At 46.3% G+C, this 11,906-nt stretch overlaps 2 protein-coding genes across 3 annotated transcripts; both read right to left on the bottom strand.

Moving 5' to 3' along the window:
* Nucleotides 1–26: 26 nt before the first annotated feature.
* Nucleotides 27–3,784, bottom strand: apoob (apolipoprotein O, b). Of its 2 annotated transcripts, none has more exons than XM_086102154.1 (9): nucleotides 3,711–3,784; nucleotides 3,181–3,276; nucleotides 2,387–2,515; nucleotides 2,189–2,221; nucleotides 1,968–2,022; nucleotides 1,786–1,881; nucleotides 1,013–1,104; nucleotides 646–735; nucleotides 27–562 (listed from the first exon to the last, which is right to left on the bottom strand). In XM_086102154.1, the coding sequence occupies exons 1-9, from the start codon at nucleotides 3,720–3,722 to the stop codon at nucleotides 518–520; spliced, it is 648 nt and encodes a 215-aa protein (XP_085958280.1). In that variant the 5' UTR covers nucleotides 3,723–3,784; the 3' UTR covers nucleotides 27–517. The 2 variants fall into 2 exon arrangements, with proteins under 2 accessions (XP_085958280.1, XP_085958281.1); XM_086102155.1 differs by lacking the exon at nucleotides 3,711–3,784 and adding an exon at nucleotides 3,580–3,696.
* Nucleotides 3,785–3,857: 73 nt separating this feature from the next.
* On the bottom strand, nucleotides 3,858–11,702 carry klhl15 (kelch-like family member 15). Its single transcript, XM_086102313.1, has 10 exons — nucleotides 11,507–11,702; nucleotides 10,693–10,751; nucleotides 10,489–10,598; nucleotides 10,255–10,393; nucleotides 9,961–10,149; nucleotides 9,638–9,862; nucleotides 9,149–9,310; nucleotides 8,713–8,922; nucleotides 8,447–8,637; nucleotides 3,858–7,260 (listed from the first exon to the last, which is right to left on the bottom strand). The coding sequence occupies exons 3-10, from the start codon at nucleotides 10,506–10,508 to the stop codon at nucleotides 6,480–6,482; spliced, it is 1,917 nt and encodes a 638-aa protein (XP_085958439.1). The 5' UTR covers nucleotides 10,509–10,598; nucleotides 10,693–10,751; nucleotides 11,507–11,702; the 3' UTR covers nucleotides 3,858–6,479.
* Between the last annotated feature and the right edge of the window lie 204 nt (nucleotides 11,703–11,906).

The raw sequence follows: 11,906 nt of genomic DNA on the forward strand, positions 1-11,906 counted from the left end.
ACAAATCAGGCCAATCACAGAAAGGATAGATTGTATGTGTCCTTTATTATTACGTTAAAAGAAAAAAAACTTTCAGCGATGCAGTTCATTCTAACGTTGCCGAGGACCTTTTGTCACATAACCGCCCTCTGTGTCTTGTGGATATTATCAATCTATTTTCATCACTGATTATCCTGAGTAGTGTCGCGGGGGAGTTGCCGGGTGCTGACACCCTGAACTGGCCGCCAGTCAGTCCCAGGGCATAGATAGACAAACGACCATTCACACCCACATCCACACCGAGTGGGAAATCGATGCCACGCTGCCCGCACACAAGTCCGGCGTGTGTACCACTACACCATCAGCGACTTGTGGATATTAAATCATTCATTATTAATGGAAAGACACTTGAGCAGTTCTAACAAGATGATGGGTCCCACTGAGCATTCGACATGTTCCTGTGTACGCTGAAGGAAAATACAATTAATTTAAATTTTAACTAATGGTGATTTAGTGCGTGTGTGAGACTTGTCTGGCTTCAGCTGGACGTGCCGCCGCCCTCCCGCCGCTCCGTCTTCTCGGGCTTGACAAACAATTTTTTTTCCTTTTCTTAGTTTGGGCCTCAATGAGTGTGCCACATGCTAACTTTAGCTCTCTGAGACTCACCTTCTGTTTGCCAAATGGCGGCTCTTTCCATAGTGTCTCCACGGCGACGCGTCCGCTCTGCACCCCCACCCGCGCCGAGTCGCGACCCCCCTGCGGGGACAAATGACAACAACTTTGGGAAAACGTCTCATTTGACCTGCAGGGGTTCTACTGTTGATAACAAAATTGTCCACAGTCAATGTCAGGGAAGATACACACCCACATAATCACACATCAGGACAAGTTACAGTCCAGGCTTTCGCCCAGATATGAACCTAGAACCTCCGGACTGTGAGCCAAACATGCTACTCATGATACTGCCTCTCACGTTAAACCCAAACAAATGACAACAAGTACCATGAGATGGTGGGAGGGAAAAAATGCCGACCTTGAATAGCGAAGAGGCTTGTTGAGGGTAGAACATGGAGGCGCTCAGGGCCATGAGGCCCAGTGGAAACACCACACGCTTCACCTTTGACCCTGAAGACGAAACAAATACACAGTGTCATGTTGTCTAACTCTCACTCCTCCAGACAAAGTAAGAGTGTAAACACGGCTTATCTTATCATGCTGAGTCACACGTGCATTGTTGGTGTGCTTTTGTAGCACTGTGAGTTAGCTTGCTAGCATAGCCAAACACCAACAACGGCTTTCCTCTCATAAATACAGAGGACATAGTTTCGATTTTTTTAATGTGTGTATATATACACCGCAGTGCCTAAATACCTACCCATCAAAAAGCATAATTTGAGTATTTTCACTCCCTTTCCTCTTAAAGTCAGCAACGGTCCAATTTTTGAGGTGATCCTGGGTGACATTTTAATATTAAATATGAAAGATGTCCAACATTTAAAATGACAAATTTTTATGCAAGTTGGGACCTCACCACCGGCTTGGAAATTGTATTGGGAAACAGAAAAATAGTCTTGCTGAATGCTAACCAATCAGGAAGCTCGCTGAAGCTGTCGCTGTTGCTGTTGCCGGATGCTAATTGACGAGCAACAAGCATTGTTGAACGAGTGTTTGGATAACTCCTGGGGGCGCCGCAGGTGTAGTTTTCATTTTACCGAGTGGGTTTACGTTTTGAAAAGAAGTATATTTGTGTGTGTGACAGAGGACAGCTCATTTTTTATTACAGAGTCTTTGTGCGTAGCAGTTCACCTTTGGCCAAGTAGAGTCCCAGCAAGCCTGTGAAGCCCACCACCGCCACGCTGGGATACAGATCAGGGGGCGGAGTGCTAAACAACTGGTACATGTCTGAAAGATGACACCACAAGCTTTGTGTTAACATTTTGATTCAGGAGTTTCTCTTGGACTTGAGGCTCGTGACGGACGCTTGTCACCTGTGACTGCAGCGGTGGATGCGGTGATGGCGGGCTCGACCCTTTTGTACACTTCCTATAGGGAGTCAAACACACATGCATACATTTTGTATTTTAGAGAACGGGCATTTTGGTTGGGGCAGAGTTGGGTAGTGGCTTGGATTCTGTATCTCACAGTTTAGAGGTTCTGGGTTAGTATGTTGCTTCCGGGGCTTCCTGTCTCTAGTTTGCATGTTACTCACCTCAACTTTGTCGGCCGCTGTCCGTCCGACTTTCTGCAAACAACACAGATGCTTCATGAATGCTAACGTACTAGAAAGTGCAGAGTAATACATTGCCCCAGAGCTGGATATAAAGGATATGGAATACATGCACAAAGGGCTCTACATAAGAGGTCAATATTGGTGGCGTGAGACGGCATCTCAAGCACAACACCATACCTGGCATTGATCTGTATACGGTTCCGCCCATTTCCTCAGTGATGCCACGCTCTGTTCCATCTGGCCCACCGCCACCATTGGATTCACACAGCTCTGATCCTCCTTGGGTCTGGTGTATAGAGATGGCAGCTAAAAACAAACAAACAAACAAGAAAAAACATTTTATTTATTTTTTATTGAATACAGTGCATCTGAAAGTATAAACACTTCAAAATTTTCACATTTTTATTGTTACAGTCTTATCCCAAAAAAGAACAAACAAACAAGAGTTTAGCTTATCAGGTATCTTTATGCCAATCCTAAGGGAAACCTTATAGACATAGTGGCATTATAATCCTGTAAGTATTTCAAGCATACACAGTGCAGGAGCACATGTAGACAGCTGATTTGGCAATAACTTATGGAAATATGTTCTTTATCTTCTGTGAAGATTGACTAATATAAATTACTGCTGAGGACTTGCGGCATCTCCTCTGGCTCCATGCATATTTGAGTAACACTGCCCCTAAGTGGCAACGGTGTGCACATCAGGAGAAGCAAAATGACCCTTGAATCAAAGCAATTAATGGAACAAAAATGAAATTATATCATGACTATATGTTTGTATGATGTTTTAAAGTGCTATATTTGCACAATCAAATTGATCAAGGGTGTGATGAATTTGTATTCATTTGCATCACTGTTTGTACTTGATTGACTTTTTTTTATTGACTGTAAAATCTGAATGAAAGAACGTTTTCCACCTCTTGTCTATTTGTTTAGAGGCCAACACAGAATTAGTCGGCGGAGGTCACCTCGTCGATGCTCATGGCCGCCTGCGCGCTTCTCTTGGCGGCCTCGCAGGCAGCAGCGGTCGGCAGAAGCCACGAAGCTGCGGAGCACAGCGACACCTGCAAACCAGGTTCAACATAAATTACATTTGGGGCAAAGTAAATAAAGAAAGAAATAAAAGACGCATGACATGTGTCAAACACAACACGAGTGACGTCACAATTTAGGAAAGTTCCTATTCCGCATTTTCTACCTTCACCAACGGTCCCTCCGTAGGAGAAGGTAGAAAATGCGAGTTGACCGGACGTTGCCTTCGAAAACACTCGCAATTATTTGCCGCCCAGTGCTGAAACTGACCACCGATACCCGAATACTAACGGTTAGCATAAATCTATCGGTTGAACTGAGTCAAGGGTTATCACCTGGCTAATGTTAACTGTTAGCTTGTGTCACAGTAGAGTAACTTCATGGCTGCAGCACATACAGGAGACAGAATACAGTGCCGACCCCAAAGTAGAATATGTTTTTATGAAAATGAAAAAGGCTTAGTTACCATATATGACATGTTTCCTTTCCGAACACTTGCGCTTTCTACGGCGAGTCGCAGGGATGCCGCGCATGCGCAGTACAACTTTAAGGCTGTGCTTTATGGGTTTTTAAACGAGAACATTTTAAATAATACAGTATCTGGCAGGCAGAATTCATCCAATATGAACATTTATTTCAGGAAAGAAGTTACAAACATTTCCAAAGAGAATTTGCCCAGATTACAAATCATTTTAACCTGCCATCGCTTCCTGTTTCAGTGCTAGCAAGGTACTCTTACTTATAGATGCAGCAATTAACTAAGTAATCAGCAACCAATCAATTAAATTAACGACTATTTAAACAATAATTTTTAATTAAAAGTTTAACTTGTAATTATCAACATTAGAGGACTTGTGGCCCCTCAACAGTAAGCATTCTCAATTTCCTGTAGTCCTTCACGAAAAGTACCCCTTTATCATGTTGAATCAAAATCAGACATTTGTCAACATTTGCTTTTACTTTGGAAAGCAAGGATCACATTTTTCACTATTCTGTGGACCAAACCCGTAACTAAGTCACAATTCGTTTGTTTTCATTTGCTGCACTGTCAATTTGTAATGTCAGAAATTTGACTAAAGTGAAGAAAATTAGAATTATTTTTAAAAATTCAGATTAATCAATCACAGATCATTGAAAAAAGTAATAGATCAATCGATAAAATAAATTGTGTGTGTGTTTATAAATACACAGTATACACACTGTATAAATACTTTAGAAATACTGTATGTGGATGTTTTTTATCTTCTAATTTTGTTTGCCTACTGACAGACTAAAGGATGCTGCGACTTGGCAAGCTCATCACTTTTCATCCCGTTTCTTCTTTGACAGCAACACCGGAGGAAGTCGATGCGCACGCGCACACACGCATATCCCCTTGCAAACATTCATCAATCAGTTTGACACTTCTGTGGCCATTTAAAAAAACAACAAATAAGCATGTGACAAGAACAAAACAAAAAACAACCCAAAAAAACAGTAAAAAAAAAAGTGCATAGTCAAAAATAACAGTAGTGACAAGATGACTCGGGTGAAATGATGTGGAACCAATAACCTGAACCAAGTGAGGGCTGCCCTCATCCGAAAATATGAGATTGAGATCGTGTGGAATGTGTCGATTTGTAAAATTCCGAATGTGAAAAGTGCTGCTTGAGCACACGAGTCCAACGACAGACACGGTGACACCTGCGATAGTGGCGTGATGCCGGCGTGACAAAGAGGCCTGTACGCATGCAGGTTACAGGGACGTTTGCCATGATGACAACCCAGCCTGACACTGACACCAGCAGATTGGAAGCTGTAAAAAAATGAAAAGATGGTAGCGTTGACAACAGAAGAAAAAGAATAAAGAAGGAAAAAAAGGACGAGGAGCAGGAGGAGGCATCTCGGTAACTACGTTTTTCAGTCTTGCTCAGTCGCTCCCGCCCCCTTTAAAAAAAAAGACGTCTTCATAATAAATAATGCAACACATTACTGCATAGCTTGCGAAATAAATAACATTAAAACACAGCATCAGTATGTGCTGAGCCCTTTGCGCGAAAAACAAACAAACAAACAAACAAACACACAAAACCGAACTGGATTGGTCGCTTCGACGCGACAAACGCTGACTGCTGATTGGCTGACAAGTCTACAACTGGAGCAACAGAAACTTGCGGTGAGCGGAAAGGTAAGACATGTCGCGACCCGAAAGAGATACGTGAGTGTAAGGGGGCATGGGGGGGCGCACTGGAAGCCCAAAGAACATTTGGATTTGTATTAAATGTGACTTCAACTTCACTAAATGCGCATATTGTGTGTGTGTGTGTGTGTGGTGCTAATAGTGCACAGGAGGAGAGTATAAAAGTAGCTGCACTAGTTCAAACCTCATTCAGTGTGTCAGGTTATTGACTATTGATCCTATGTTACGCTTCGACAAGAATATGACGGATTACATTTCACTCACTCACATCTGTCGAGCTTCCAGTGCGTTGAACAGGAAAGCGAGCAGAGGCCAAACAGGTACAATCCAAACCATTTTTTTCCCTCTCTCTCTCGTTCTGACATTTTCTAGGAAAACAAAGTGTGAAAGTGTTTGGAACCCCAACACAGTGTGCTCAGCTGTTCATATACTAGTACACACTTCACCCCCCTCGTGAGGAAGACGATCCAGCACACGGGGCGGAATGGCTGCGTCTCATTTGTGATGTTTCTTCCCTTGCTCCCTTCCACTACGATAGCATGACCAAGCAGAACAAGCGCATGCTCCCCGAGAGCGAAACCGCACAAGCTGACACAACTAGTGCACAGTTCTGCCTCGCTAGTAACATGTCGTCGTCCTCTTGGGATGCCACAGATGTCAAAAGAGCATACTAGTCGATGACTCTCAAGGAGGGGAATAAATGCGCAAAACAGATTCATGGAAAAGCGCTCGGAGCATTGATTCGAACGGCAGCAAGAATCGGCCAGCCTATTGATTAATCGGGTCGTTCTAGTAGTGCCCGAATTGTCTTACTGGTGAGGTGAAAAGAGCGCACGAGTAGACGGACGGTCCTTATAGAATCAATATTTCAAGCGACTTTCAATATCATGTGTCGCACAATCAGAGTGGAAGGCAGTCGTGAAAACCCCCCCCAGAACAAATGAGACTCGTTTTAGGATATGGACAATTCAGCACACGAGTAGGATACGGAATAAATGCTCCCCTGGCATGTTTAAAAAAAAAACGGGAAAAAGTGTGTCCAGTGCGTAGCAGACCTCAGCTGCAGCGTCTGACGTGCTCCAGCACGTACTCCGGGAAATGCAAGGTGCACACCTGCAGGCCGTCCAGTTTGCAAGGCATCCGGGGGTACTCGTCCTCCTTCCACTTGTTGTCGTCGGGGTCAAAGGTGAGGATGGAGTCGCTGTAGTGTCCGTTGTAACACAGGCCGCCCAGCACCATGATCTGGCGCTCCAGCACGGCCACCCCGTGGCCGCTGCGGCCGATGGGCATGGACGCCAGGATTGTCCACTCGTCGGCGTCCGGGTCGTAGACCTCGGTGGACGGGCAGCCCTGCGACTCGAAGGAGGCGCGCAGGATGACGCACACGCCGCCAAACACGTACAGCTTGCCGTTGTGGGAGATCATCTTGTGGAAGCAGCGGGCGTAGTTCATTTTGGATTTGTTCTCCCAGCAGCTGGCGTGGGAGCCGGGCAGCGGCGCGCCGCGACCCCCGCGCGTCCGGAAGGGGTCCGGCCCGGCCGAGCCCCCTCCCGCCGCCGCTCCTCCTCCCGCCGCCGCCGCCACTGCCGATTCTCGCCCCGGATCAAAGACGCACACCTGCTTGGAGGTGGACGAGGACGTGATGCCGCCCGTGATGTAGAGCTTCCCGCCCAGGACGGTCCCCTCGTGTCCGTACTTGTTGACGGGGTAAGGGTCCACGAACTCCCAGCGGTCCTCGGTGATGTCGTAGCGCTCTGTGGAGTAGAAGGTTTCGTCTCGCGTGCGGCCTGCCACGGCGTAGATGAACTTTCCGATGACGCCGACTGCGAACTCCGACCTGCGAATCGCCAACGGGCAAGCGGGAAGACCGGAAAGAATCATGACAATTACAGCGGCAATTTGGGCTGAACCGCCATTTTTTTTTAACCCCCTGAATATTGTAATTGCAATTATTTTATTCACGGTCTTATTCCCAACGGAAACAATAAACTACCAGTAATCTCTATTTCAATAAACAATTTCAGATGTAATATTCAATTTATGTTCTGGTCTTCTAGGTTAGACTAGGCAAAAACCCCCCAAAAACAACGAATGAGTATGAAGAAGTTAACTCATTCAATCCCAGCCATTTTCACTGGAGCAACCCCATCAATCCCAGCGTTTTAGTGGATTTTGACTGATCTTGCAAGGCCCACAGAATATTTGGTTCTAATGCTATATAAACATGCAGCCTACCAAAATAAAGTTTGGACTCTCTTCTTTTTTCTTTTTCCATTCTTCAGCAATCGGCATTACAAAATGGCTACGTTTCATGAAAATGGCGATTCCTGGCCAAAAAACGGAGAAGAGCAGCTTTTTGTAAAAGCATGCATTTCAAGCACATGAGGCACCACTGCCACCTACTGGTCGCTTTTTGACATGATTTACAATGCAAATGGCTTCTTCTCATTTACAGATTGCATCAGGCCCTCCTCCTCTCTATGACGCAAAAAAAAAAAAAAAGATTTAGACATACAAGTACGTCCTTGGTAGGCGGGGCCTAATTTTAAAAAGATGTACAAGTACATCTTCTTGAATGAAAGAGTTAATTTACAAAACACTTTGACTTGCAGTCTTTTAAGCGTACACTACCGCAACTTCGCAAAATTCGACCAAACAAGCGCGGTGTGAACGTAAGACATGACGCCCCAAGTCATATTACAATAATAATACAATCAAAGCTGTGACTGGAATCACGTCAACTTTTCATGTTCCAGGAAACTATATGCAAATATGTGGACTGACTGCACTTCTTAAGCACTGAACGTCAATAAAATTGGTTTGGTTGCAGAGAAATTATTTTTTTTGTGTGTGTGTGTACCTTTGTGGGGGATGCTTTTTATTGCCTAGAATTTTTTTATTAGCGCTCAAATTTGATCAGCTTTCCCTGACAACTTTCACGTGGCAATGCGAGCCCGAGCGGACTTTGTTGTCAGTTCCTGTCGACGGTAGACGCATTTGAGACAACAAGTGCGAGCTCTGACCTGGGCACCGACATGTCCGCCATGCGAAGCCACGAGTTCTGTCGGGGGTCATAGCGGTAGACCTTGGACGACGCGTGAAACTCGCCGTCCGGCCCCAGCTCCTCCCCTCCCAGCAAGAAGGCAAAGTTATTGACGATGGCCAGGCAGTCGGGTCTCAGCGGCACCTGGGGGCCCTCCAGCTCCCACCACACCTGCGGGACCGAGCGGGTTACTGCATCGAGGTCGCCGTAACCGACTCAACGGCGTGGGCGACGGCGTGGGGCCACCTTGGGGCGCTGCAGCAGGAGGATCTTGCTGTTCACCATGCTGTGACCGATCATGCCCCGGAAAACTGCCGTCTGCGGGCGCTGCGAGCGGATGCGGTTGGCGCGCGTCTCAGCGAGAGGCTGCTGATTGACGTCGTGGAAGTAGCCCAGGGCCTCCTCCACCTCCTGGCGCAGCTGCCGGGAGTAGCGGTAGAACTCCGACGTCTTCACCTGTTAACAGGAATCGCAATGAACTCATTCAGTACCAGCCAATTCTGGACCAAGTCTGAAAAGACGTTTAAAAACGTCTTTGGGAGTGAATGAATTCAGTTCATTTTTCAAAATTGTTCACTCCTCCCATAAAGTGTGTTTTAATAGTTTGTAGAGAGCATAAAAAACAAACATATAAAGTCGGTATCATAGTTGCTGAATAAAATGAAGTCACCTCCAGCCTCACCTTCTCAAAGATGTTTGCCGGCGTCATGAGGCAGAAGCGGACCGACTGAACGATGGTGTCCGTGTGTCTCCAGCGTCGCCGGTCGTGTCGCAGCCACGACTGGACCGCCTCGTACAGTTCGATTTCCGGGTAGCGGCTCAGGGCGTCGCTGTTCAGGTACGCCTGGGCGGGGGGCACATGGAAAAAAGAGATCTCGCTGAATTAGCGCTTACAGCTGCTACTTCGAATCTAACGTGTTACTACATCGAATGTAATAGGCTGATTCGCGTCACTCTTTGAAGACTGAATGTGCGACTTTGTAACGTGTACATTCACTTCGTTAAATTTTAAAATCAAGTCATGTGGAATGTACTTTAATTATTTTTTTCAAGGTAACTGGCAGCACTGCTCTTTACCACTTAAAAGTGCATTAAAGACAATTCAGTGCACTCATGGGATATGTAAAATATCGCTCGGTGAAAATCTATTTGGTGCCGTCGTGGTCGAAACCTGCAGTTTCTCCAGGCTGAGGTAGGACAGAAAGTCGGCTCGGCTCATGAGCGGGACAAAGTTATCCAGGAGGAAGTTGTCCAGCTGCTCCTGGACACCCTCCACACCCACGCTGAAGTCCTCCAGGAGCCGCATGACTTCAGCGCAGTTCTCCAGGCAGATCTTGGCCAGCAGGAAGGAGCAGCAGAACTCCACCGCCTCAGTCAGCTGCACGTACATCGCCGCCTGCAGCCGGATGCGCGCAAAACGTCATGTTCGAGGAGCGTCTCTTCATGAAAAGGCACACGTTATAGAATCCCACGAAAAAAATGCGAATGCGACACCTGTAGGATCTCCTGCACGGTGGGCATGCTGAGCTCCAGTGAGCCGTAGTACATGAAGCGAAGGATGTGCCCGAAGCCCGCCGCCGTCAGCCCCTTCAGGTGGATCTTGTCCTGGTCCCGCTCCCGCATGTCCGCTGTGAACATGACCCGGAAGTAGTCGCTCTGGGTGGCCAACAGGGCCTTGTGGGCCTAAAGGAGACATTGAGATAAACCCCTTGTCTTGCGACGGCATCAACAATTAAATCGACCCGAAAACCCGCTCAGCTTGATAAGCACAACGTTCGCGTCACACACCTGGAAGTGATGCTCGTCGATCATCAGCGTGACGTCCAGCAGCAGACGCTCCTCGTACAGCGCCCGGAAGCCCGATGACACGCTCCCATCATGCACCTGGGATAGATACATCTCCACATCCGCCTCCGACATAACACACCTAATGACAGCGGGGAAATATACATTAAAATACTCTTGAGTAAGTTAAATTGTTGCAGAAAATGGAGGGATGGAAGGATTTCTTTCCATACTCACCTCTGATTGGCCACGGGCATGTCAGAGATGAGTTGTCGCAGCCTATCAGAGGACGGAGCCCCAGTGTGTCTAGCTGGTGCTAATAAAGACCCTAAGTCAGCCTCAATCACCTGGGCAACAATGTAACAGCACAAGAGAGAAAACTCAAGATGTTTTCAAAGTTTGTAGATGAGGAAGGTGGCGGCTGACGTGTTTTGCACTCACAGCCTCCGATGTATGGGATCAAAGCGGCCGCTGGCATTTCCCGGGTTTGTGTTTCCAGCCTTGTTGGAAAGACATTAAACACGTGAGTCAAGTGACCATGCAATGATGCCCATTTCATTTTTATGAACTGCATAAATAATGTTCTGCATTTCTTTTCTTTTTTTTTCTAAGAGCGCTGCATGCACCCTAATGTGAACCCATCTGACTCAACCTGCTGGTATGCAAAATGGAAAAAAAAAATACTGCTCCAGTGATTACGAAATGTATTTTTGTTATTTTGACTTCAAAATGGCGCCGCGAGAGTGGCTGCCTTTCCAGCAGCTCCTATATTTTGTTGTTCTACTTCTTCCTTTCATAACTTAATTTTCATCTTAATTTCTTCAAAAATTGAACGTGGAATGTGAGACTTTGAAGAATTGTAGACGTGGTAAAATCTCTGTTTTAAAATGTCAGTCAGTTTTAAAATGTGGGGATTGTAATAACCAAGACGTCCCGAATCAGCATTTTGAAGTTGTTACATTGAAATTGAGATTTAAATACTGGAATATTATCCATCTAGCGTAGAGTTAAACCTCCAGAGTTGCAATGTTTCGACATTGTGCCCAAACAAAGGCTACGTTGACAGCACCGCCGTTGTGATTTCAAAGCTGGCCAGTTCGCCCCATGCTAACATGAACCACTGCGGCGTCTAACGAACGCTCTTAACGTCTCCAACTTTCGTGACGATGTTTGCTGGTGTCGGGAGTGCCGGCGCTCTGAATGGGCTGGACCGGGAGTAACAACTTTAGCTTAGCGGGTAAAGGAAGCGTCTCACCTCGGCGCTGAGAATCCACACGAGCCGTCTTCCCTTTGGACATGGAGCGATACCGTTAGTTCCGGGATGAGAGAAGACGACTGCAGCTACCTGCTGCCATGGTGTCAGCCCTCAGCCAGAGCCCCAGAGCCCCGGTTCGGCTCAACAACAGACAGCTAGCAAACCAAATCGATCCTTGGGCTTTGTGGACGCCATCTTCTACCCCTGCGTCACGTCCTGTTTGAGCGGAAATGGGTCGGGGAAAGTTCGCAAAACAAAAGTACAATTTAAAAAAAAAAATTTTCATTTGAGTTATTTGTTTGAAAATTGTAACACAAGTCACAAACTAACCAAATTCTTCATATTTCATTCTTTCATTATCCAGAGGTACATACCCATCGCAACATAAAGTTAAATCCCC

This window comes from Hippocampus guttulatus, chromosome 21 (genome assembly GCF_054856545.1).
Source record: "Hippocampus guttulatus isolate MCC_2025c chromosome 21, RoL_Hgut_1.0, whole genome shotgun sequence".
Taxonomy (NCBI): Eukaryota; Metazoa; Chordata; class Actinopteri; order Syngnathiformes; family Syngnathidae; genus Hippocampus; species Hippocampus guttulatus.

What these genes read in the sequence shown, in the direction of transcription:
- klhl15 (XM_086102313.1), bottom strand. Translation starts at nt 10,508, where the DNA reads ATGCCCGTGGCCAATCAGAG. An exon ending in TCAGCCTGGAGAAACTGCAG is followed by an intron (nt 9,311 to 9,637) that starts GTTTCGACCACG and finishes CCCCCCGCCCAG; the next exon opens with GCGTACCTGAACAGCGACGC. An exon ending in CGGCAAACATCTTTGAGAAG is followed by an intron (nt 8,923 to 9,148) that starts GTGAGGCTGGAG and finishes TCCTGTTAACAG; the next exon opens with GTGAAGACGTCGGAGTTCTA.
- apoob (XM_086102154.1), bottom strand. An exon ending in CAGCGGCCGACAAAGTTGAG is followed by an intron (nt 2,023 to 2,188) that starts GTGAGTAACATG and finishes GACTCCCTATAG; the next exon opens with GAAGTGTACAAAAGGGTCGA. An exon ending in GGGACTCTACTTGGCCAAAG is followed by an intron (nt 1,105 to 1,785) that starts GTGAACTGCTAC and finishes TTTCGTCTTCAG; the next exon opens with GGTCAAAGGTGAAGCGTGTG.